This window comes from Pristis pectinata, chromosome 5 (genome assembly GCF_009764475.1).
Source record: "Pristis pectinata isolate sPriPec2 chromosome 5, sPriPec2.1.pri, whole genome shotgun sequence".
Taxonomy (NCBI): Eukaryota; Metazoa; Chordata; class Chondrichthyes; order Rhinopristiformes; family Pristidae; genus Pristis; species Pristis pectinata.
The window spans coordinates 10,540,777-10,562,596 of record NC_067409.1 but is presented as its reverse complement, the minus strand read 5'-3'; the positions used below and the strand labels follow the sequence as shown (position 1 = coordinate 10,562,596).

General features: G+C 46.1%; 1 protein-coding gene across 1 annotated transcript in view; it reads right to left on the bottom strand.

Moving 5' to 3' along the window:
* The window catches only part of scn5lab (sodium channel, voltage gated, type V-like, alpha b), a 449,385-nt gene that overhangs the window by 101,447 nt on the left and 326,118 nt on the right, over positions 1 to 21,820 (bottom strand). Inside the window, 1 exon segment of the mRNA XM_052017101.1 lies at positions 5,628 to 6,080. Coding sequence (XP_051873061.1) covers positions 5,628 to 6,080 — 453 coding nt within the window.

The window sequence follows — 21,820 nt, the reverse complement described above, 5'->3', positions numbered from 1 at the left end:
TAGTTGAAGCTCACCGTACAACTTAATCCCTGGTTCCGAAACCTTCCCCCCCAAGTTCCAGATTGCCCCATGAGGGGGGACATCCACTGTGTCAAGCTCGCTATGCTGTGTTGAGATCTTCTGCCTATGGTTGTAATTGCACGTCCTCTGATCCTGGCTCAGAACGATTTCCCTCACTCTGCTGAAACCCTCTCTAACTTTGAACCCCTTTCCGTCAAGTTTCTGCTCAGCCCTGTGGAAAACAAGCTCAGCTCCTTCAGCCACGTCACAGATAGGAAATAGCTTTAAGTTGAGAGGGGGAAAGTTTAAAGGAGATGTGCGGGGTTAGGTTTTTTTTACATGGAGAGTGAGTGGGCGCTTGGAATGCACTGCCGGGGTGGTGGTGGGTGGAGGCAGCAATAGTTAAGGGGCATTTTAGACAGACACATGAACAGGCAGGGAATGGAGGGACCATGCGCAGGGAGATGGGATTAGTTTAATTTGGCATGTTCAGCGCAGACGTCGTGGGCCGAAGGGCCTGTTCCTGTACTATACTGTTCTATGTTCTGTAATAGATGTCTCGCACCTCTGGGACCTTTCCTGAAATTCTCCTCTGCACTTGCTCCAAGGCCTTAATCCCCCTGCCAAGGTGAGGAGCCGTGCGTTAGGTACCACACTGGGTATAATCAGGCCTTCTGTCATCATTTTTAAAGATCTTTCAGGGAATGAGGGTGTCACTGGCAATGCTGACGCCTTTTGGACGTCTCAAGCTGGGCAGCACAGCAGCACAGATAGTCGATTTGCTGCCACCGAGCCAGGTTTGATCCCGACCTCCGGTGCTGTCTGTGTGGTGTTTGCACGTTCTCCCTGTGACTGCTCCAGTTTCCTCCCACGTCCCGGAGATGTGCGGGCTGGTAGGTTAAACGTCCGCTGTAAATTGTCCCTGGTGTGTAGGTTAGTGGTAGAATCTGGGGTTGTTGATGGGAATGTGGAGAAGAATTCATATAAGTGAGTGCTCGATGGTTGACCTCGATGTGGTTGACCTATTATCTAGAAGGAGAGAAAATTCAAAGTACAGAAGTACAAAGGGACTTGGGGGTACTGGTACAGGATACCTTAAAGGTTAACCACCAGGTCGGATCTGTGGTAAAGAAAGTGAATGCTATGTTGGCATTCATTTCGAGAGGTATAGTGTATAAAAGTAAGGAAGTGTTGATGAGGCTCTACAGGGCACTAGTGAGGCCTCATTTGGAATACTGTGCACAGTTTTGGGCCCCATATCTTAGGAAGGATGTGCTGATGTTGGAGAGGGCTCAGAGGAGATTTACGAGGATGATTCCCAGAATGAAAGGGCTTACGTATGATGAGCGTTTGTCAGCTCTTGGACTGTACTCACTGGAGTACAGAAGAATGACAGGGGACCTCATAGAGGCATTTAAAATGTTGAAAGGACTGGACAGAGTAGATGCGGTCAAGCTGTTTCCCTTGGTGGGTGAGTCCAGGACCAGAGGGCACAACCTTAGAATTAGAGGGTATAGGTTTAAAACAGAGATGAGGAGAAATTTCTTTGGCCAGAGGGTGGTGAATTTGTGGAATTCCTTGCCACGTACAGCAGTGGAGGCCAGATCACTGGAGGCGTTTAAGGAAGAGATAGATAGATATCTAAACAGTAGGGGCATCAAGGGATATGAGGATAAGGCTGGAAATTGGGGTTAGAATAGTGGTTCCCCCCTCCCCCATTTCGCATTTCTTTTTCTTTTTTCCCTTTTCTTTGGAGCAGACTCGATGGGCCGAATGGCCTACTTCTGCTCCCTTGTCTTGTGATCCTGTGATCTTGTGATATAGAGTCATCCTCGATATAGAAACTGGCCCTTCGGCCCACCATGTCCCTGCTGACCATCAAGTACCTATCTATACTGATCCCATTTCCCAGCACTTGGTTCATGGTCTTCAATCCCTGGCAATTCAAGTGTCATCCAGATGCTTCCTAAATGCTGTGAGTCTCTGTCTCCACCACCTTCTCAGGCAGTGTGTTCCAGGCTCCAACCACCCTCTGAAAAACTCTTGCTCAGATCTCCTCTCTTACTCTTCACGTTGAGGTTGCAGGCACTATTTCTGGTTTGCTTTATCCAAATCTCCTTTCCCTTCCCCCTTCTCTTCCCTGGGCTCCATCTGCTCACCCAAGTGACCAGCCTTGACTGTGACTCCCTTGTCCTTCCAGACCATGCTCCCCACTGATGGCATCCAGGCAGGGAATCAGCAACGTTTCCCCTCCCTCTCCTGGGGACAATGCCCCGACCTCCACCAATCCAGGCTGCCCACCTTAGAGCAGGGGAACCGTGCCGGGAGACCTACATGCTGGGTAAACCCATTGGGAGTGACAACTCGTGAACTTGTTACCAATGTTTATATTAAAACCAGGACTCATCAATAAGCTGTTAGCAAAGGACGGGGTGACTCAGTCATGTCATGGTGACTCCTATTTCTAATTGTGGATTAGCTTCCAAACTCTCAAATTCACATTAATCTCTCTTTATAAATGAATCTCCACTCACACAAATACTTGGCTCAGTTTGCTACCTACAAACAGTACAGAAGGTTGGGTCACAATTGTTCATAAAGTCTCTTCCATTGTGCCATTGTCAATGTGAAAACACAGCTGCCGGTGGCTCTGTATAGCCCCTGAGGTGTGCAAATATTTGCCCGCTGGCTATGACCTGTCCTGCTTACAAAGGCACTGCCTTTCGAACTAATAACTCCTCAGTCAACAGCCTGCTCGCCAGTTGCAAGTCAATCAGCCAACCAGGAGAGGCGTTCCCTCCTGCTCTCTGGATGTGAAATACCCTCTGGGAGGGAATACCAGACCAGGAGTGACAACTGTAGGATGCCTGAATAAATTTCAAACATTTTTTTTTAAACATACAGTCTTTCATCTATTGGGAACCCCGACACATCCAGAGGTGAGAAATAAGCTCAGTGCCCACCGCACCACACTCTCAGTTCATGCTGATCTGTTTCAGGAATGCACCTTTGGTTTATTCATCTTCCAGGATCGGGACATTGCTGGCAATTCCAGAATTTATTGCCCACTCAGTTTGCTCGACCACTCCAGGGAGCTGGGCAAGAAAATGGATCAGATCACCTACAATCTTGTTGAAGAGTGGAGAGGCGTGAGGGGCTAATCTACCAACTCCAACTCTTCTTTCTTAAGCTCTTAGTCACCATTAATTATTCCAGATTCTTTTTTTAATTGCCAGCATATTCCAAAACAGACATCCTTTTACATCATAAGAAAATAGGGAAATATGGAATGTAAGAGTCAACCATATTGATAAGCTTGGACTCACATGTAGGCCAGACTGGGTAAGATCAGCAGTGCTGCTGCCTCACCTCCCATTTATACTCAGGATGTGAGCATCACAGTCAAGATTGGCACTCACTGTCCATCCCCAACTGCCTTTGAGGAGCTCCCTCTCTGGACCACTGCCTTGTCAGGCCTTTACAAAGAGCCAGACTGGGTAACAATGGTAGATCTCCTCTCCAAAAGCTATTAGTGAACCCGTTGGGGTTCTCTTTAGCCAATCCAGAAGTTTCAATGATAGAGGAATCAAGGGTTATAAGGGATGGACAAGCGAATGAATTGGATCACTCACTACGGATTTACAGGGTCCCTGGAAACAGAGAGACCTAGGAGTATATCGTTCCCTGAAAGTGTGGAGGAACAGAGGGATCTTGGGGTGCACGTCCATAGATCTCTCAAGGTTGCCGTGCAGGTCGATAGGGTTGTTAAGAAGGCGTATGGAGTGTTGGCCTTCATTAGTCAGGGTATTTGACTTCAAGAGCCACAAGGGTCAGACCACACTTGGAGTATTGTGTTCAGTTCTGGTCACCTCATTATAGGAAGGATGTGGAAGCTTCAGAGAGGGTGCAGAGGAGATTTACCAGGATGCTGCCTAGATTGGAAAGCATGTCTTATGAGGATAGGTTGAGTGAGCTAGGGCTTTTCTCTTTGGAGAGGAGGATGAGAGGTGATTTGATAGAGGTGTTACAAGATGATAAGAGGCATAGATCCGGTGGACAGTCAGAGACTTTTTCCCAGGGCGAAAGTGGCTAACATGAGGGGACATAACTTTAAGGTGATTCGAGGAGGGTATAAGGGGGATGTCAGGGGTAAGTTTTTTACACAGACTGGTGAGTGTGTGGACCGCACTGCCTGCAGAGGCAGTGAAGGCAGATACATTAGGGACATTTAAGAGACTCTTAGATAACCACATGAATGATAGAGAAATGGGGAGCTATGTGGGAGGGAAGGGTTAGATAAATCTTAGAGCAGGATAAAATGTCGGCACAACATTGTGGGCCGAAGGGCCTGTACTGTGCTGTAATGTTCTATGTTCTAAAGTGGAGACACAGGTAGACAGGGTGGAGGAGAAGCTGTTTGGCATGCCGCCCTTCATCAGTCAGACAATGAGGAACAAGAGTTGAAACGTCATGTTGCAGCTCTACAAGATGTTGGTGAGACCACACTTGGAATACCGTGCACAGTTTTTGTCACCTGGGTATAGGAAAGGTGTCATTAAGCTGGAAGGGGTGCATAAAAGATTCACGAGGATGTTACCGGGACTGGAGAGACTGGATAGGCTAGGATTTTTTATCCCTGGAGTATAGGAGGCTGAGGGGTGACCTCATAGAGGTTTATGGGATCATGAGGGCCATAGATAAGGTGAATGGTCAGTCTTTTTCCCAGGGTAGGGGAGTCTTAAATGGGAGGGCATAGGTTTAAGGTGAGAGGGGAAAGATTTTAAAGGAACTTTATAAGGGCAACTTTTTCATGCAGAGGATGGTGGGTATATGGAATGAGCTGCCAGAGGTAGATTCAATTACAATGTTTAAGAGTCTTTTGAAGAGGTATATGGATAGCAAGGGTTTAGACAATATGGAACTAATGCAGGTAAGTGGGACTAGCTCAGGTAGACACCTCGGTCAGCATGGGCGAGTTGGGCCGAAGGGCCAGTTTCTGTGCTGTATGACTCTATGACCATCTGATTGAATTGCAAAGTGGACTTGAGGGATGTTTGGTCAAGTCCCGCTCCTGTTCCTTTTGCTCTTAGTCACCATTAAAAGTTCCAGATTTCTTTAAGTAACTGAGACGCCATGGTAGGATTTGAACTCCTGTCCTAGATTACCAATGCAGTAACAAGTTCTCAGTCTCCACCAACTTGTCGGAATCTAGCCACGAGTGTAACTTTAGGAGTTTCATAGCACTGAATGTGGGTTGCAATCTCACTCTGGCAAGTGGGGAAGTTAAATCTGAACAACTAAGTAAACCCGGACTTAAAAATGTGAGCCTCAGTGACGGTGAGTGTGAAACCCCTGGATCATTGCAAAAAACCATCTGCTTCACTAATATCAGGGAAGGAAAACAGCTAGCTTTACCCAGTCTGGCTCAAGGTCGGCCAAGGCGGGTGGCTATGAAGTGTTAATTAGGGATGGGTGATAACTGCGACATCCATATCCCTTGAGTAGTGAGGGAAGAGTGATAGGGGCGCTCTCACCCCTCCCCAGCCCAGAGAAACAGTTGGTCCACAACACAAGCATGGGTCAGAAGAATTCGGAGAGGCCCACTCAGGTAACAGCCGTGTCCTTACCTGCTCACCGACAGCTAATTCAGTGAAGGTGCTCTGCTCCTCGTCCTCACAGGTGTCTAGATCGGGCTCGATCACCGCGATGGGGACGCATTCGCTCAGTCCGGTCTCGGTGGCAGAGCCTTCGTTCCTGTTCCCCACTGTGGTGCCGTTGTTCCCAATCCCGCCGGCCGTGCCGTTGCCGTCCTTGTGCTCGGCCTCCTTCCTTTTCTCAGTGCCAGCGTGGTTGAAGACGTAGGCCGGCAGTTCCATCATAGTCTTCCCTTCCATGGCGGGTTCCGAGCTCTTGCACAAGCTTTGGAAGAACTCCACGATGGCATTCCGTATGAATCTGAGGCCCCGCTGGATCCTGGCAAAGGCCATCTGGATATTGTTCATCTCGCCATCTTCGTCCGGTGAGCTCAGGTTGTCCGCGCTGAAGGAACTCAGGAGCAAGGCCAGGAACAGGTTCAATACCTGGAAAAGTGAGTGGCCATTACTGCCAGTTGGTAATTGGTTTATTACCATCATATGTACCATGAAAAACTTTGTTTTGCATGCCATCCGTATAGATCATTTCATCACATCAGTGCATTGAGGTAGTACAAGGAAAAGCAATAACAGAATGCAGAATAAAGTGTTACAGTTACAGAGAAAGTGTGTGCAGGCAGACAATAAGGTGCGAGGCCATAAAGAGGTAGATTGTGAGGTCAAGAGTCCATTTTATCATACTAGGGGACCGTTTAGTCTTATAACAGTGGGATAGAAACTGTCCTTGAGCCTGGTGGTACGTGCTTTCAGGCTTTTGTATCTCCTGCCTGACGGAAGGGGGGAGAAGAGAGTTTGTCCGGGGTGGGTGGGGTCTTTGATGACGTTGGCTGCTTTACTGAGGCAGCGCGAAGTATAGACAGAATCCATGGAGGGGAGGATGGTTTCCGTGATGTGTTGGGCTGTGTCCCACAACTCTCTGCAGTTTCTTAGGTCTCAGGCACAGCAGTTGCCGTACCAAGCTGTGATGCGTCCAGATAGGATGCTTTCTATGGTGCATCTATAAAAATTGGTCAGGGTCAACAGGGACATGCCTTCTGCGGAAGTAGAGGTTCAATGCTGCTGCACTGTGTTAAAGCTCAAGGGGCATCAGAAAGAGGTCAGTTTGCTCAACAGAACCCACACTGGTGCTTATCCGATACATGGACACCCCACCTTCTTCTCCACCTCCTATCACCACATACGTCTGATCCTTTATTCCTCATTGGTTTAACCACTTTCCCTTGTGTCATATCCCCTCAAATCTCCCTCTGCTCGGGATTTTCCCATCCTAACCACACTTGGAGTAAAGATGTTTCTCCTAAATTCAATTTATTCATCACTGTCTTCTGTTTAGCAGCAGACCACATTAATCTGAAGGATTAGAACATAAAACAGTCCCGATGCAGGGTTTCGACCTGAAACGTCGACAATTCCTTTCCCTCCACAGATGCCTCTTGACCCGCCGATTCCTCCAGCAGATTGGAGACACAGGAGACTGCAGATGCTGGAACCTGGAGCAATGCACTAAAAGCTGGAGGAACTCAGTAGGTCGGGCAGCATCTGTGGAGGGAAATGGACTGTTGACGTTTTGGTCGAGACCTTCATCTGGACTGAATTCTCTCCAGATGAAGGACTTCGACCTGAAAAGTCAACTGTCCATTTCCCTCCGTAGATGCTGCCTGACCTGCTGAGTTCCTCCAGCTTTTTTTGTGTTGCTTCAGTGGATTTTTTATTTCTATAGAACAGTACAGGACAGGAACAGGCCCTTCAGCCCACATGTCTGTGCCAACCATGATGCCACATTAAACTGCACATCTGCCTGGACGTGGTCTATGTTCCTCATTTTCCAGCCTGTTCACATGTCTGTCTAAACTCCTGTTAACGTTGCTACTATATCTGCTTCCACCACCTCCCTGGCAGTATGTTCCAGGCACCTACCACTTTCTCTGTAAAAAATAGCCTCGCAAATCTTTAAACTTTCTCCACTCTCACCTTAAATCCATGTCCTCTAGTATTTAACATTTCCACCTTACCCCACTGTGATAAGACTACTGAACGGTTCCCTTATACAATGAGATGGACTCTGACCTCACGATCTACCTTGTTGTGACCTTGCACCTGATTGCACTGCACTTTCTCTGTAGCTGTGACACTTTACTCTGTACTGTTATTGTTTTCACCTGTACTACCTCAATGCACTCTGTCCTAACTCAATGTAACTGCACTGTGTAATGAATTGACCTGTATGCTCGGTATGCAAGACAAGTTTTTCACTGTACGTCGGCACAAGTGACAATAATAAACCAATACCAATACCAATACTTAGGAAAAGGACTCTGATTATATACCTTACCTATGCCTCTCATAATTTTATATATTTCTATCAGGTCTCCCCTCAGCCTCTGACACTCTAAAGAAAACAATCCATGTTTGTCCAACCTCTCTTAGTACTCTCTAATCCAGACAACATCCTGGCGAACCTCTTCTGCACCCTCTCCAAAGCCTCCACATCCTTCCAGTAATGCAGTGACCAGAACCACACACAGTGACTTGAGAGGTGGCTGAGAGTAGATATAAATGCAGAGGTTACAGTGGGATCAGCCATGATCTTATTAAATGCCGGAGAAGGCTTGAGTGGCTGCTTGACCTACTCCTGCTCCTAATTCAGAAGTTCGTGTGTATCTCCAGCTCCAAGGAAAGCTGATCAACACTCTCTCTCTTTCTTCTCTCTACAGTTGCTGACTGATCTGCTGAGTATTTCCAGCGTTTTACTTTTCATTTCATATCTCCAGCAGCTGCAGTATTTTGCTTTTGAACACTCACTGCTTAGTTCCCTTGGGCAGACCTTTCATTAAAGATTTAAAGTGACACACACGTTTCTTAGTTTTTAAAATGATACATTCCCCCAATTTTGCTCCCCCAGATGTTGCATTCAGACCATTCCAACAGCTGTGCAAAGTGACATCACTGGCCTGGAGATTTCCTTCCGGTATGTGGATTGGAAAGGTTTAGAGGGATATAGGCCAAATAGGACTACCTTAGATGGGAATCTTGGTCGGCATGGACCAGTTGGGCTGAAGGGCCTATTTCCGTGCTGTATGACTCTATGACAATTTCCTTTTTAAACCGTTAACATATTGTTAGCCTCAGCAATCTGACCTTTGACCTTGAAGATCAGTGGGTTTTTCAGACACTGAAAAGGGATCAAAGGAAATACAGAACTGGTAGCCAGAAAGGAGCTTAAGAAGGGACACAGGAGAGCTAGAAGGGGACATGAGAAAGCCTTAGCAAGTAGGATTATGGAAAACCCTAAGGTGTTCTACACATATGTGAGGAACAAGAGGATGACTAGGGTGAGGGTAGGACCAGTCAGGGATAAGTGGGGAAAACTGTGTCTGCAAGCGAAGGAGGTAGGAGAGGTCCTAAATGAATATTTTCCTTCAGCGTTCACCAGGGAGAGGGACTTAGACAAATGTGAGGTTAGCGTAGAACAGGCAAATGTGTTGGAGCATGTGGAGGTTAAGAAAGAAACAGTGTTGGAGCTACTAAAAAGCATTAGGATAGATAAGTCCCCGGGGTTGGACAGGATATACCCCAGGTTACTATGGGAAGTGAAGGAAAAGATTGCTGGAGTGTTAACAATAATCCTTGAGTTCTCCCTGACCACAGAAGTGGTACTGGAAGATTGGAGGATGGCAAACATTGTTCCATTGTTCAAGAAAGGTAAAAGGGATAATCCCAGGAATTATAGACCAGTGAGTCTTATATCCATGGTGGGCAAACTATTGGTGAGGATTCTTAAGGACAGGAGTTATGAGCATTTGGAGAAGCATAGCTTTATTGGGGATAGTCAACATGGCTTTGTGAAGAGCAGGTCGTGCCTTACGAGCCTAATAGTTTTTTGAGGAAGTGACAAGACAAATCAATGAAGGTAGTGTGGTGGATGTGGCGTATATGGATTTTAGCAAGACATTTGACAAGGTTGCCCATGGTAGACTCATTCGGAAAGTCATGAGGTATGGGATCCATGGAAAATTTGCTGTGTGGATTTGTAATTGGCTTGCCCATAGAAGACAGAGGATGGTGGTAGATGGAGCATATTCTGCCTGGAGGTCGGTGACCAGTGGTGTTCTGCAGGGATCTGTTCTGGGAACCCTGCTCTTTGTGATTTTTATGAATGATTTGGATGAGGAAGTGGAAGGATGGGTTGGTAAGTTTACAGATGACACGAAGGTTGGTGGTGTAGTAGATAGTGAAGAAGGTTGTCGTAGGTTGCAACGAGATTTAGACCGGATGCAGAGCTGGGCAGAGAAGTGGCAGATGGAGTTCAATCCGGAGCAGTGTGAAGTGATACACTTTGGAAGAACAAACTTGAAGGCAAGAGTACATGGTTAATGGCAGGATTCTTAGCAGTGTGGAGGAACAAAGAGATCTTGGTGTCCAAGTACATAGATCCCTCAAAGTTGTCCCACAAGTGGATAAGGCGGTTAAGAAGGTGTATGGTGTGCTGGCCTTCATTAGCCATGAGATTGAGTTCAAGAGCTGAGAGGTTATGTTGCAGTTTTATAAGACTCTGGTTAGGCCACACTTGGAATATTGTGTTCAGTTCTAGTCACCACATTATAGGAAGGATGTGGAAGCTTTGGAGAGGGTGCAGAGGAGATTTACCAGGATACTACCTGGGTTGGAGAGCGTGTCTTATGAGGTTGAGCGAGTTAGGGCTTTTCTCTTTGGAGCGACGGAGGATGAGAGGTGACTTGATAGAGGTGTATAAGATTATGGGAGGTACAGACAGAGTGGACAGCTGGCATCTTTTCCCCAGGGTGGCAATGGCCAATACCAGAGGTCACCCATTTAAGGTGTGTGGAGGAAAGTTCAGGGGAGATGCCAGAGGTAGGTTTTTGTTTTACACAGAGAGTGGTGGGTGCCTGGAATGCACTGCTGGGGGTGGTGGTAGGGGCCGATATGATAGGTTCATTTAAGAGACTATTAGGTAGGCACATGGACGAAAGAAAAATAGAGGGTTATGGGAGGTGAAGTAGAGAGGGGGATAGATTGAATGTGGATAAGGTTTATATAGGTCAGCACAATATCGTGGGCGGGGCCCGTACTGTGCTGAACTGGTCTATGTTCTATATGTTCTATGTACTCAGTAACAAAGTGACAGCATGGATGTTGGGCAAAGGGCCTGTTGCTGTGCTATATGACTCTATGGTTCTATAAACAATATGATGTAAGCTATCGTCTAAATGAACAGCAAAGTGGCTGAATAATCCCACTGCTAATTCTATGATCTTATGTCTGAGAGTCTCACTTGAGCACAAAATGTAGGCCGGTTCTTCAGATGAGGGTTAACCTGAGGTCTCATCTGCTCTCATAGGTCAGTGTATGAGGTCCTACTACATGGCTTCGAAGATAAAGTTCTTCTCTGATGTGCTGGCCTCCGAACTTAGCATTTTAACCAAGCTTTTGATCACTTGTCCAAATCTCTCCTTGCAGAGAGAATGTGGATAACGCCCAAGGCCAGGATCGAACCCGGGCAACAAATGCTGCTTGTCGTTTGATTGGTGAAACGCCTTGGAAAGCTGTGACATGTCAAGGGTCTCAGAGAACTGTAAATTGATAGTGGTGCACACAAAAAGATAACTTGAAAGGATCTGCTCTAATTACTGACTTATCAAAAGGCAGGAGGACATTCAGCCCATCAGGTTTATGGCAGCTGTTAACCAAGCAATCCCATCAAATTCATTCTTCCTCATGTCCCCGTAGCCCTGCAACTCATCAATTCCCCTTTGATTTAGTTTGTCACTTAGCTACACTAAGGGGTAATTTGGAGCCTTCAATTAACTAACCCACAAATCTCAGGAGAACCCATGCAGTCACAGGGAGAACATGCAAACTTCAGATAGACAATACCCGAGGTCAAGACTGAACCAGGATCCTTGGAACTCTGAGCTGGCACCACCACCTGCCATGCCACCTTAGTGGATGGTTTTGAAGGACAGAGATTCAACGATAGGTTAAAGACATTATCAATACCCTGGGGGTTACCACTGGCCAGGAACTGAACTGGAGCAGCCATATGCACAATGGGACTACAAGAGCAGGTCAGGGGCTGGGAATCCTGCGGTGAACCTCTCACCTCCTCACTCCCCAAACCCTGTCCACCGTCTGCAAGGCTCAAGTCAGCAGTGTGCTGGAACACTCTCCACTTGCCTGGATGAGTGCAGCCTCAACAATACTTATGAAGCTCGACACCATACAGGACACAGCACCCTGCTTAATAGGCACCCCATCCACAGCCATTCACTCACTCCACCACGGCAGCAGCAGTTTGTACCGTCTACAGGACGCACTGCAGCAACTCACCAAGACTCTTTAAGACGGCACCTTCCAAACTCAGCACCTCTACCAGCCTGAAGGACAAGGGCAGCAAAAACACGGGGGACACCACCAGCTAGAAGTTGTCCTCTCAGCAGCACACCATGACTTGGAAATATATCGCCGTTCCTTCACCGTCACTGGGTCAAAATCCTGGAACTCCCTCCCTAACAGCGTTGTGGGTACCCCCACACCTCAGGGACTGCAACGGTTCAAGAAGGCAGCTCACCTCCACCTTCCCAGGGGCAACTAGGGATGGGTGATTAAATGCTGGCTCAGCCTGTGAAGCTCACAGCCCTTCAATCCACACATAAAGAAACACAATGGAGGGAGGTGAGGGAATATGAAGAAGATGTTTTTACAGCCTGAAGTCCCACACCACCAGCTTCAAGAACAGCTACTTCCCTTCAGTTATTCGGTTCTTGAACCAACCGGCACAACCCTAATCACTACCTCAGTATAGCAACATTATGACCACTTTGTACTAAAATGGACTTTATTTTTCTTTCTTCTAATTGTGATCTTTCTTGTAAAAATTGTGTTTAATTTATGTTTTTCTTGTGAATGCTGCTTATGTGATGCTATGTGCCTGTGATGCTGCTAAATTTTTAAATTAAATTTTATTTACTGCATGGTAACAGGCCCTTCCGGCCCAACGAGTCCACGCCGCCCATTTTAAACCCAAATTGACCTACCCGTACGTCTTTTAGAATGTGGGAGGAAACCGGAGCACCCGGAGGAAACCCACGCAGACACGGGAGAACGTACAAGCTCCTTACAGGCAGTGACGGGAATCGAACTCCGATCGCTGGCGCTGTAATAGCGTCGCGCTAACCGCTACGCTACCGTGCCTCCCTACAGTCACCGTTACTGGTAACGTGCTACAGGTAAGATTTTCATTGCACCTGTGCACACATGTACTTGTGCAGATGACAATAGACTTTGCTTTAGGGGTGATGTCCAAGTTCAAGCTTATTGTTGTCATAGGCATACATAGGGTATAAATGGCATGAAAAGGAGCTTTTTGCAGCAGCAGCACAGTGCATCATCGAAACAGTCAAAAGGGTATCGATGGAGACCAGAGGAACTGTGGGGAATGAGCAGGGTAATGGGACTGATGTGATTGTTCCTCTGGTAGCCAACATGGACTCAATGGGTCAAACGCCCTCCTTCTGTGCTGTATTGACTTTTCTGAGACCCTACACTACAAATCATCACTGACATTGGATAGGGCAGAGAACACCGATAAAGGAATCATCCTTTCAAATCACTGGAGAAGATTTTCATGGCAAATGACAAGGAAGGGGTCAGGAGTTCAAAGCAGCAAAAGGCAAATTAAGGGCAGGTGTCAAGAGCAGCAATTGATACATAGGTTACAATGGGTTATGGGCAGGGCAATGGAGGTGAATCAATTAAAAACCAATTGGATTCCAGCAAGCCGGGGTGGGAGGTGTTGAGAACTTGAGCAAAGTATTGCCAGCTGAAAGAACAGCATCGTCGCTCTATAATTATCTTGTGAAATATCACGTAGGGGATCACAAGTTCCTGCACCTCAATTAGATTTTCATCCCCCTGACCAGCCAGGTAGTGTGACTACATTAACGATGACACATTCATCACTCCATGATGCGCATTCACCCCTGCCTGTCGATTGGATGCTGGCATCTGTGCCCCAGTCCTGTGATTCAAGGAGCACTTTCAATTATGTCCCTCGTTCTCCTCTGAGCCGGTGTTTCATCGAATGTCCCGTTGACCATCCTCCAGGTCCGGGCATTAGATTTGGAATGTTTGGTGGGTGACCCGCCGTGGAGTTGGGAATGGATGGGATCAACGAAGAGAGAAACCCGCTTCGAACCGGTCGGGTCTCCCTGACGTTCTTGGGAAAGGCACCGTCGACGTCAGGCTGTCTGAGAAATGTCTTTTAATCCACCCGCACTGCTCAGCTGTAACCATAGCTACAGAGAAGCACCAAGGAAAAATATCTCTACACTAATTTGTTCAGTTTTTTTATTCAAGCCCGTAGCTTGAAAGTGGCAACACGATCAGAGAGGGTGGGAAAAAAGGGTATGCATACTGGCATTCATTGGTTGGGGAATTGAAAGTAAAAGTTGGGAGGTCATGTTGCAACTTTGGTTCGGCAACATTTGGAGTATTGTGTGCAGTTCTGGTTGCCACACTATGGGAAGGATGTGGAGGGTGTAGAAGAGGTTTATCTGGATCTTGCCTGGATTGGAGTGCATTAGCTATAAGGAGAGGTTGGGCAAACTTGGATTGTTTTCTCTGGAGCATCGGAGGCTGTGGGGCGAGCTGATGGAAGTATATAAAATTACGAGGGGTATTTGACATGTGCAGGGTGGAAGTACAGAGGACATAGCTTTAAGGAAAGAAAGGAAAAATTTAAAAGAAAATTGCAAGGCAAGTTTTATTACACAGAGAGTGGTAGGTGCCTGGAACCCACTGAGGAGAGATGGTAGAAACAGAAATGACAGCAGCGTTTAAGAGCCATTTAGACAGACACAAGAATAGGCAGAGAATAGAAGGATATGGACAATATGCAGGCAGAAGGGATTAGTTATATTGGCATCATGGTTGGCACAGACATTGTGGGCTGAAGGACCTTTTCTTGTGCTGTACTGTTCTATGTTCTGTCTTCATTTACGGGACACTGGATCGCCCATCTCTATCTAGTCCTGAGCTCAGAAGCTTGCTGGGGCATTTCTGTGACCCTCATCCCCAAATGACTCCAATAAACCAGATGGGTTTTTCTGACTATCTCATTCTTTCTTAGTGTTAGTTTTGTTTTGATAAGTTACAATTTTTTTTATATTTAGTAAACAGAATTTAAATTCTCCAGCTGCTTTGGAATTTGAAATCCTCTGAATAATCCATTCAGGCCTTTCACTTGACCCATCACTCACACACACCAAGGATAAACACCAATGAGTGTAGGGATGGATTAAATACCAAGACTCAAACAGGACTGCATTAAAAGCTCTTTCATTTTTATTTACTTAACTGAACTTGTTCCCCAGATGCCATGGTGGGGTTTGAACGTATTCCTGGATCATCAGTCCAGGACATTATGCATTAGGCACCTCACTAACATGGATGAGCGGTGGACAATAATGAATAAATTGGGTTAAGTGCCAACACCTCAAGTGGTGGAAGAGCCGAGAGAAACTGAACTCAGTCCTTAAGTTTGTGCTTCTTCAAAGGGGCTGTGAGTATAGGGACTGAGAGAAGTTTGTAATGCTCAGTGAACCAGTAATGATATTTAAGTATGTAATTAAAAAGCTAAGTTTATTGCAATGGGAATTGGAACAACAAAGCAGGGAGGTTATGGTCCAGTTATTTAGGCCATTGGTGAGACCACATCTGGAGTACTTAGTCTCCTTATTTAAGGAATGGTGTTATGCATTGAAAGCAGTTCAAGGTTTACCAGAATAATACCTGCAATGGGCAGTTTGAGTTATGAGAAAAGGTTGGACAAAGGTTGAATGGCTGGAGTTTAGAAGAATGCAAGGGACATCACTGAAACCTACAATATCTTCAGAGGCCTTGTCAGGGTGGATGTGGAGAGGATATTTCCTCATGGGAGAATCTAGAACTAGGGATCACTGTTAAGAAAAAGGGGAAAGATGTATAAAACCATGAGGGGCATAGATAGAGTGAATGCACATGGTCTTTTTCCCAGGGAAGGGGAACTTAAAACTAGATTGCATAGGTTTAAGGTAAGAGGTGAAAAATTTAAGAGGGGCAACTTCTTCATGAAGAGGGTGGAGTGTATATAGAATGAGCTACCAGAGAAAGTGGTTGAGACAGGTAAAGTAACAACATTCAGAAGACAGGAATATTATAGATAGGCGGGGTTTAGAGGGATATGGGCCAAATGCAGGCAAATGGGACTAGTTTGGTGGGCACCATGGTTGGCATGAACTAGTTAGGCCGAAGGGCCTATTTCCAAGGAGCACAGTAGTGTAACGGTTAGTGTAACACTATTACAGCTCCAGCGACCTGGGTTCAATTCCGGCCGCTGTCTGTAAGGAATTTGTGTGTTCTCCCTCTGTTTGCGTGGGTTTCCTCAGAGTGCTCTGGCTTCCTCCCACATTCCAAAGATGTACAGGTTAGGAAGTTGTGGGCATGCTACTTCGGCGCCGGAAGCGTGGCAACACCTATGGGCTGCCCCCAGAACACTCTACACAAAAGATGCATTTCACTGTGTGTTTCGATGAACATGTGACTAATAAAGAAATCTTATCTTTGATTCTATCCACTCATTTAAGAGAGAGATACAGCAACTTTTTTTCTCTCCAAGGATCTTGAGTCTTTGAACTCTTCCTTCAAGGACAGTGGAAGCCTTTGAATACTCACAAGGCAGAGATAGATAGATTGTTTATAAACAAGTGGGTGAAAAGTTACTGCAGGTAGACAGGGATTGAGGTTTTAGATCAATCACGATCGTTAAGTAGCAGAACAGGCGAGACATCGATTGACTTCTGACTCAAATGTTTGTATATTCCTTTGTTCTGGGATTGTTCCATCCTATTCATGTGTTATACATGTGTTTTGCTTAAGAACATTGTGCAATGAGTGTGGTGATGCAGTGGTTAAGTAACTAGACCAGAGGTTTGCAGCACCATCACAGAGATGTAACTAGGTAGGCCAGCACAGCAAGTGGGGAAATTTAAAGGCAATCAATAAGTAAAATAAAGCTGGTTTCAATAATGGTGAAACCCATCAAATTCAATTACTCCAGGAAACCTGCCATCTTTACCCGGTCTGGTCTATATGAGTCCAATATAAGAGCAGGAGTAAGCTGCTTAGCCTCTTGAGACTGCTCTGCCATTTAGGAGGATCATGGCAACTTGTGAACCTGTGGTAATCTTTCACTCCTTGCTTACCAATAATCCATCTATGTCTTCCTTAAAAATATACAAAGATTCTCCTTCCACTGCTCTTTGAGGAAGAGAGTTCCAAGATTCACAAGCCACTGAGATAAAAACAGCACCTCATTTCGTTTAAGTAGGCAGCCTGTTATTTATAAACAGTGAATACTGGTTCCAGATTCTCCAAGAGGAAACTTCCTCTCCACATCACCCAGTCTAGACCCTTCAGGCTCTGGACCCCAGACACCTTCATCTGAAGGATCTTAACACCCTACCCAGGCACCAGTACACCAATGTGCTTAACTCTTAGCTTCTCAGCTCAGGGGCAACTAGGGATGGATAATTAATCCTGGCATGGCCAGTGATGTGTGTTCTCAGTGAACAAATGAAGCAAAAATGTTTGGATGATAAAACACCATGTTAGGTCTCATTTGCCAAGAATAAAAGCTCTTCCAACGTTCCCTTATAGTTTTCCTCAATCTCCTGTTGGAGGGGGAGAGAGAGATGAGGCCATGGAGGGACCAGAACTCCTGGCTCTGGCCAATCACACTGCTGAGGGTGCCAGTATAGGCAGGAAACTGGGATGGGGGAATTCACAGTGTGGGGAAGTGGTAAAGGCAATTATAATTAGGACATTTAGAAGGAATTTGGACAGGTACATGGATAGGAAGGATTTAGAGGGATATGGGACATGCAGGTGGAACTAGATAGAGGGATATGCTAGTGGAAATGGTACATTAGGTCAGCATGGATGTTGGGCCGAAAGACCTGTTTTCTGTACAGCTCCATGACTCTGTGGGTGTCCCAGCAAGAGCAGGAAGATGGAACAGTACAGCTCGAACCTCAGAGAGAATCAGAAATACTGGCAGAATCCCACATGAATATGCATTCTATTTGACATTCATTAATCTCCCTCCCGCAATAACAAGGAATGGAACCTGACATTTTACAACTGAGCTTACTGGAAATTGGCAATGAAAAGAAAACATCAAATATCCTTTTTGTGTTAATTTATCAGTTGGTATCCATGGAAACGGATTGTTCCGTGTAGGTGTGAACGAGCCTGTGTGAGTGGTCAGAGATTTATTCTGTATTTATATATTTCTTTTACTTAGCCCTGAAATAATTTGCCCAAGGTACTACATTTGTTTGCAAACTGCAATCTGAAAAACAGCATGCTTTTTTTTGGAATATTAGGGCAATTTGTGAAAATATCCAGGATTATTAATTACATCAGTAATTTCTATTCCAACCATTCTCTGGGCCCTGGTGTGTTATAGGAATGGTAATTAGAAGCAAAAGTACTCTCGGGAGCAGAATCGGTCACCTAACGACTTAGCTTTGAAGCTCTCTAATCCAGATGGCAGTGGACACTCACTCAGTGAACACAAGAGAAACAGTCCACATGAACCAAGTTGCAGGAACGAAGAACAGGGACGTAACGCTACAGTGATACAGAGCTCCACATCCCAGCAAGGATCTGATAGCACGACAGAAGATGCAGAGGAGATTCGTGTTACCTCGGGATGGGGAATTATGAGGAGACAGGAGACTAACGAGGACGTTGCCAGGACTCACGGGCTTGAGTTATAGAGAGAAAGTGAGCAGGATAGGACTTTATTCCTTGGAGCACAGGAGACTTAGGGGTGACCTTATAGAGGTGTATAAAATCATGAGGGACATAGATAGGGTGAATGTGCTCAGTCTTTTCCCCAGGGTTGGGGAATCAAGAACCAGAGGACATAGGTTTAAGGTGAGAGGGGAGAGATTTAATAGCAACCTGAGGGGCAACCTTTTCACCTAGAGGGTGGTCAGTATATGGAATGAGCTGCCAGAGGAAGTGGTTGAGGCAGGTATATTACCAACATTTAAAAGGTACTTGGACAGGTACATGGATAGGAAAAGTTTAGAGGGATTTGGACCAAACATGGGTAAATGGGACTAGCTTAGGTGGGCATCTTGGCCGAGGGGCAAGTAGGAATGGACAATAAATGCTGGCACGGCCAGTGATGTGTGTTTCCCGTGAATAAACAAAGCAAAAAGGTTTTAAATCTCATTTGTCAAGAATAAAAGCTCTTCCAACATTCCCTAATAGTTTTCCTCAATCTCCTGGAGGAGGGGGAACACAATCTTTTTCCCAGGAAAAAGGGGTTTAAAACATGAGAGCATAGATTTAAGGTGAGAGGGAAAAGATTTACAAGGGTCCTGAGGGGGCAATGTCTTCACACAAAGGGTGTTGCGTGTATGGAACAAGCCAGAGAAAATGGTTGAAGCAGGTACAATGACAACACTTAAAAGACACCTGGACAGGTACATGGATAAGAAAGATTTAGAGGGATATGGGCCAAACAGTGGCAAATGGGACTAGCTTAGATGGGCATCTTGGTTGGCATGGATGTTGGGTCGAAAGGCCTGTTTCCATGCTGTATTTCTCTATGACAGTAACTGGGCCGGAGGGTATTTTCCTTATAATGAAGGAGATTGAGGGAGGATTTAATCACAATGTGTAAAACAATGAGATATGGACCTGGGTGAGGTACCAGAAGACTGGAGAGTGGCTAATGTTGTGCCTTTGTTTAAGAAGGGCTGCAAGGACAAACCAGGGAACGACAGCCTGGCGAGTCTAACATCAGTGGTGGGAAACTTACTGGAGGGGATTCTGCTAGACAGGATTTCTTTGATTAGGGTTAGTCAGCATGGCTTTGTTTGTGGGAGATCATGTCTCACAATTTTGACTGAGGTTTTTGAGGAGGTGACCAAGAGGACTGATGAGGGCAGGGTGGTAGATATTGTCTACATGGAGTTTAGCAAGGCCTTGCACAATGTCCCACATGGTAGGTTGGTTCAGAAGGTTAGAATACATGGAATCCAGGGTGAGATAGCAAATGGGTACAAATTTGGCTTGGTGGTAGGAATCAGAGGGTGGTAGTGGAGGGTGATAGTGCAGCTTTTCAGATTGGAGACCTGTAACCACTGGTGTGCCACAGGGATTCGTGATGGTTCTTTATTGTCCATCATATGGTCGCCTCATTATAGGAAGGATGTGGAAGCGTTGGAAAGGGTGCAGAGGAGATTTACCAGGATGCTGCCTGGATTAAAGAGTATGGATTATGAGGGGAGACTAAAGGAGCTGGGGCTTTACTCATTGGAGAGGAGGAGGATGAGGGGAGACATGATAGAGGTATACAAGATATTAAGAGGAATAGATAGAGTGGACAGCCAGCGCCTCTTTCCCAGGGCACCAATGCTCAATACAAGAGGGCATGGCTTTAAAGTAATAGGTGGGAAGTTCAAGGGAGACGTCAGAGGGAGGTTTTCCACCCAGAGAGTGGTTGGTGCATGGAATGCACTGCCTGGGGTGGTGGTGGAGGCAGAGACATTGGTCAAGTTCGAGAGATTGTTAGATAAGCATCTGGAGGAATTTAAGATAAGAGGGATATGTGGGAGGAAGGGGTTAGAGAGTCTTAGGTGAGGTTTAAAGGTCGGCACAACATGGTGAACCAAAGGGCCTGTACTGTTCTATGGTTCTATGGTTCTACATATATGAACGGTTTGGATGACAATGTGGGTGGCATGCTTAGTAGGTTTGCAGAAGACACTAAAATTAGTGATCTGGCAGACAGTGATGAAGGTTACAACTAAATCCAGATCAACTGGGGAAATAGGCCAAGGAATGGCAGATGGAGTTTAACTCAGACAAGTGCAAAGTGATGCACTTTGGGAAGTTAAACCAAGCCAGGACATGCACAGTAAATGACAGGGCCCTGGGGGTGTCATTGAACAACACCTTGGGGTACAATTACATAGTTCCCCGAAAGTGACAACATAGATAGACAGAGTGGTGAAGGAAGTATATGGTATTCTTGTCTTCATTGGCCAAGGCATTGAGTATAGGAGAAAATGAAAAACACGATGACACTGGAGGAAATCAGCAGGCCAGGCAGGCAAAACTTATTAAACCGTCGAGTTCCGCACAGGTATAAGAGTTGGCACCAATGCAGTCGTCAATATAGCAGAGAAAGAGTTGAGGAATGGGGCCGGAGTAGGCTTGGAACAGAGACTGTCCAACGTAGCCAACGAAGACGCAGGCGTAGCTGCGGCCCATGCGCGTGCCCGCAGCTACGCCCTTGGTCTGTAGAAAGTGAGAGGACTCGAAAGTGAGGTTGCTAAGGGTGAGGGTCAGTTCAGCCAGGCGGAGGAGGGTGTTGGTGGAAGGGGACTGGTCTGGCCTGCTGACTTCCTCCAGCATCTGCAGTCCTGTTTCTCATTGAGTATAGGAGCTGGGGCATCATGTAACTGTTGTACAAATCATTGGCTGGGACGCAGTTGGAGTATTTTCTGCAGTTCTGCTCACCATACTATCAGGAAAGAAGTGATTAAGCTGCAGAGGGTGCAGAAAAGATTCACAGCAACGTTGCTTGAATTGAAGGGCTTGAGTTACAAGGAGAGACTGGGATTGTTTTACTGAAGCAAAGGAGGCTGAGGGGTGACCTTATAGAAGTTTATAAAATCATGAAGGGCATAGATAAGGAGAATGGTCACAATCTTTCTCCCAACGTAGGGGTGTCTTAAACTAGAGGGCATAGATTTAAGGTGAAAGGGGAAAGATTTAAAGGGCATCTGAAGGGCAAGTTTTTCACACAGAGGGTGTTGGGTATATGTGAGGAGCAGCCAGAAGATAAGATAAGATTTCTTTATTAGTCACATGTACATCGAAACACAAAGTGAAATACGTCTTTTGCGTAGTGATTTGGGGGGCAGCCCACAAGTGTCGCCACACTTCTGGTGCCAACACAGCACGCCCACAACTTCCTAACCCGTACGTCTTTGGAATGTGGGAGAAAACCGGAGCACCCGGAGGAAACCCACGCAGACACAAGGGGAACGTACAAACTCCTTACAGACACTGGCCAGATTTGA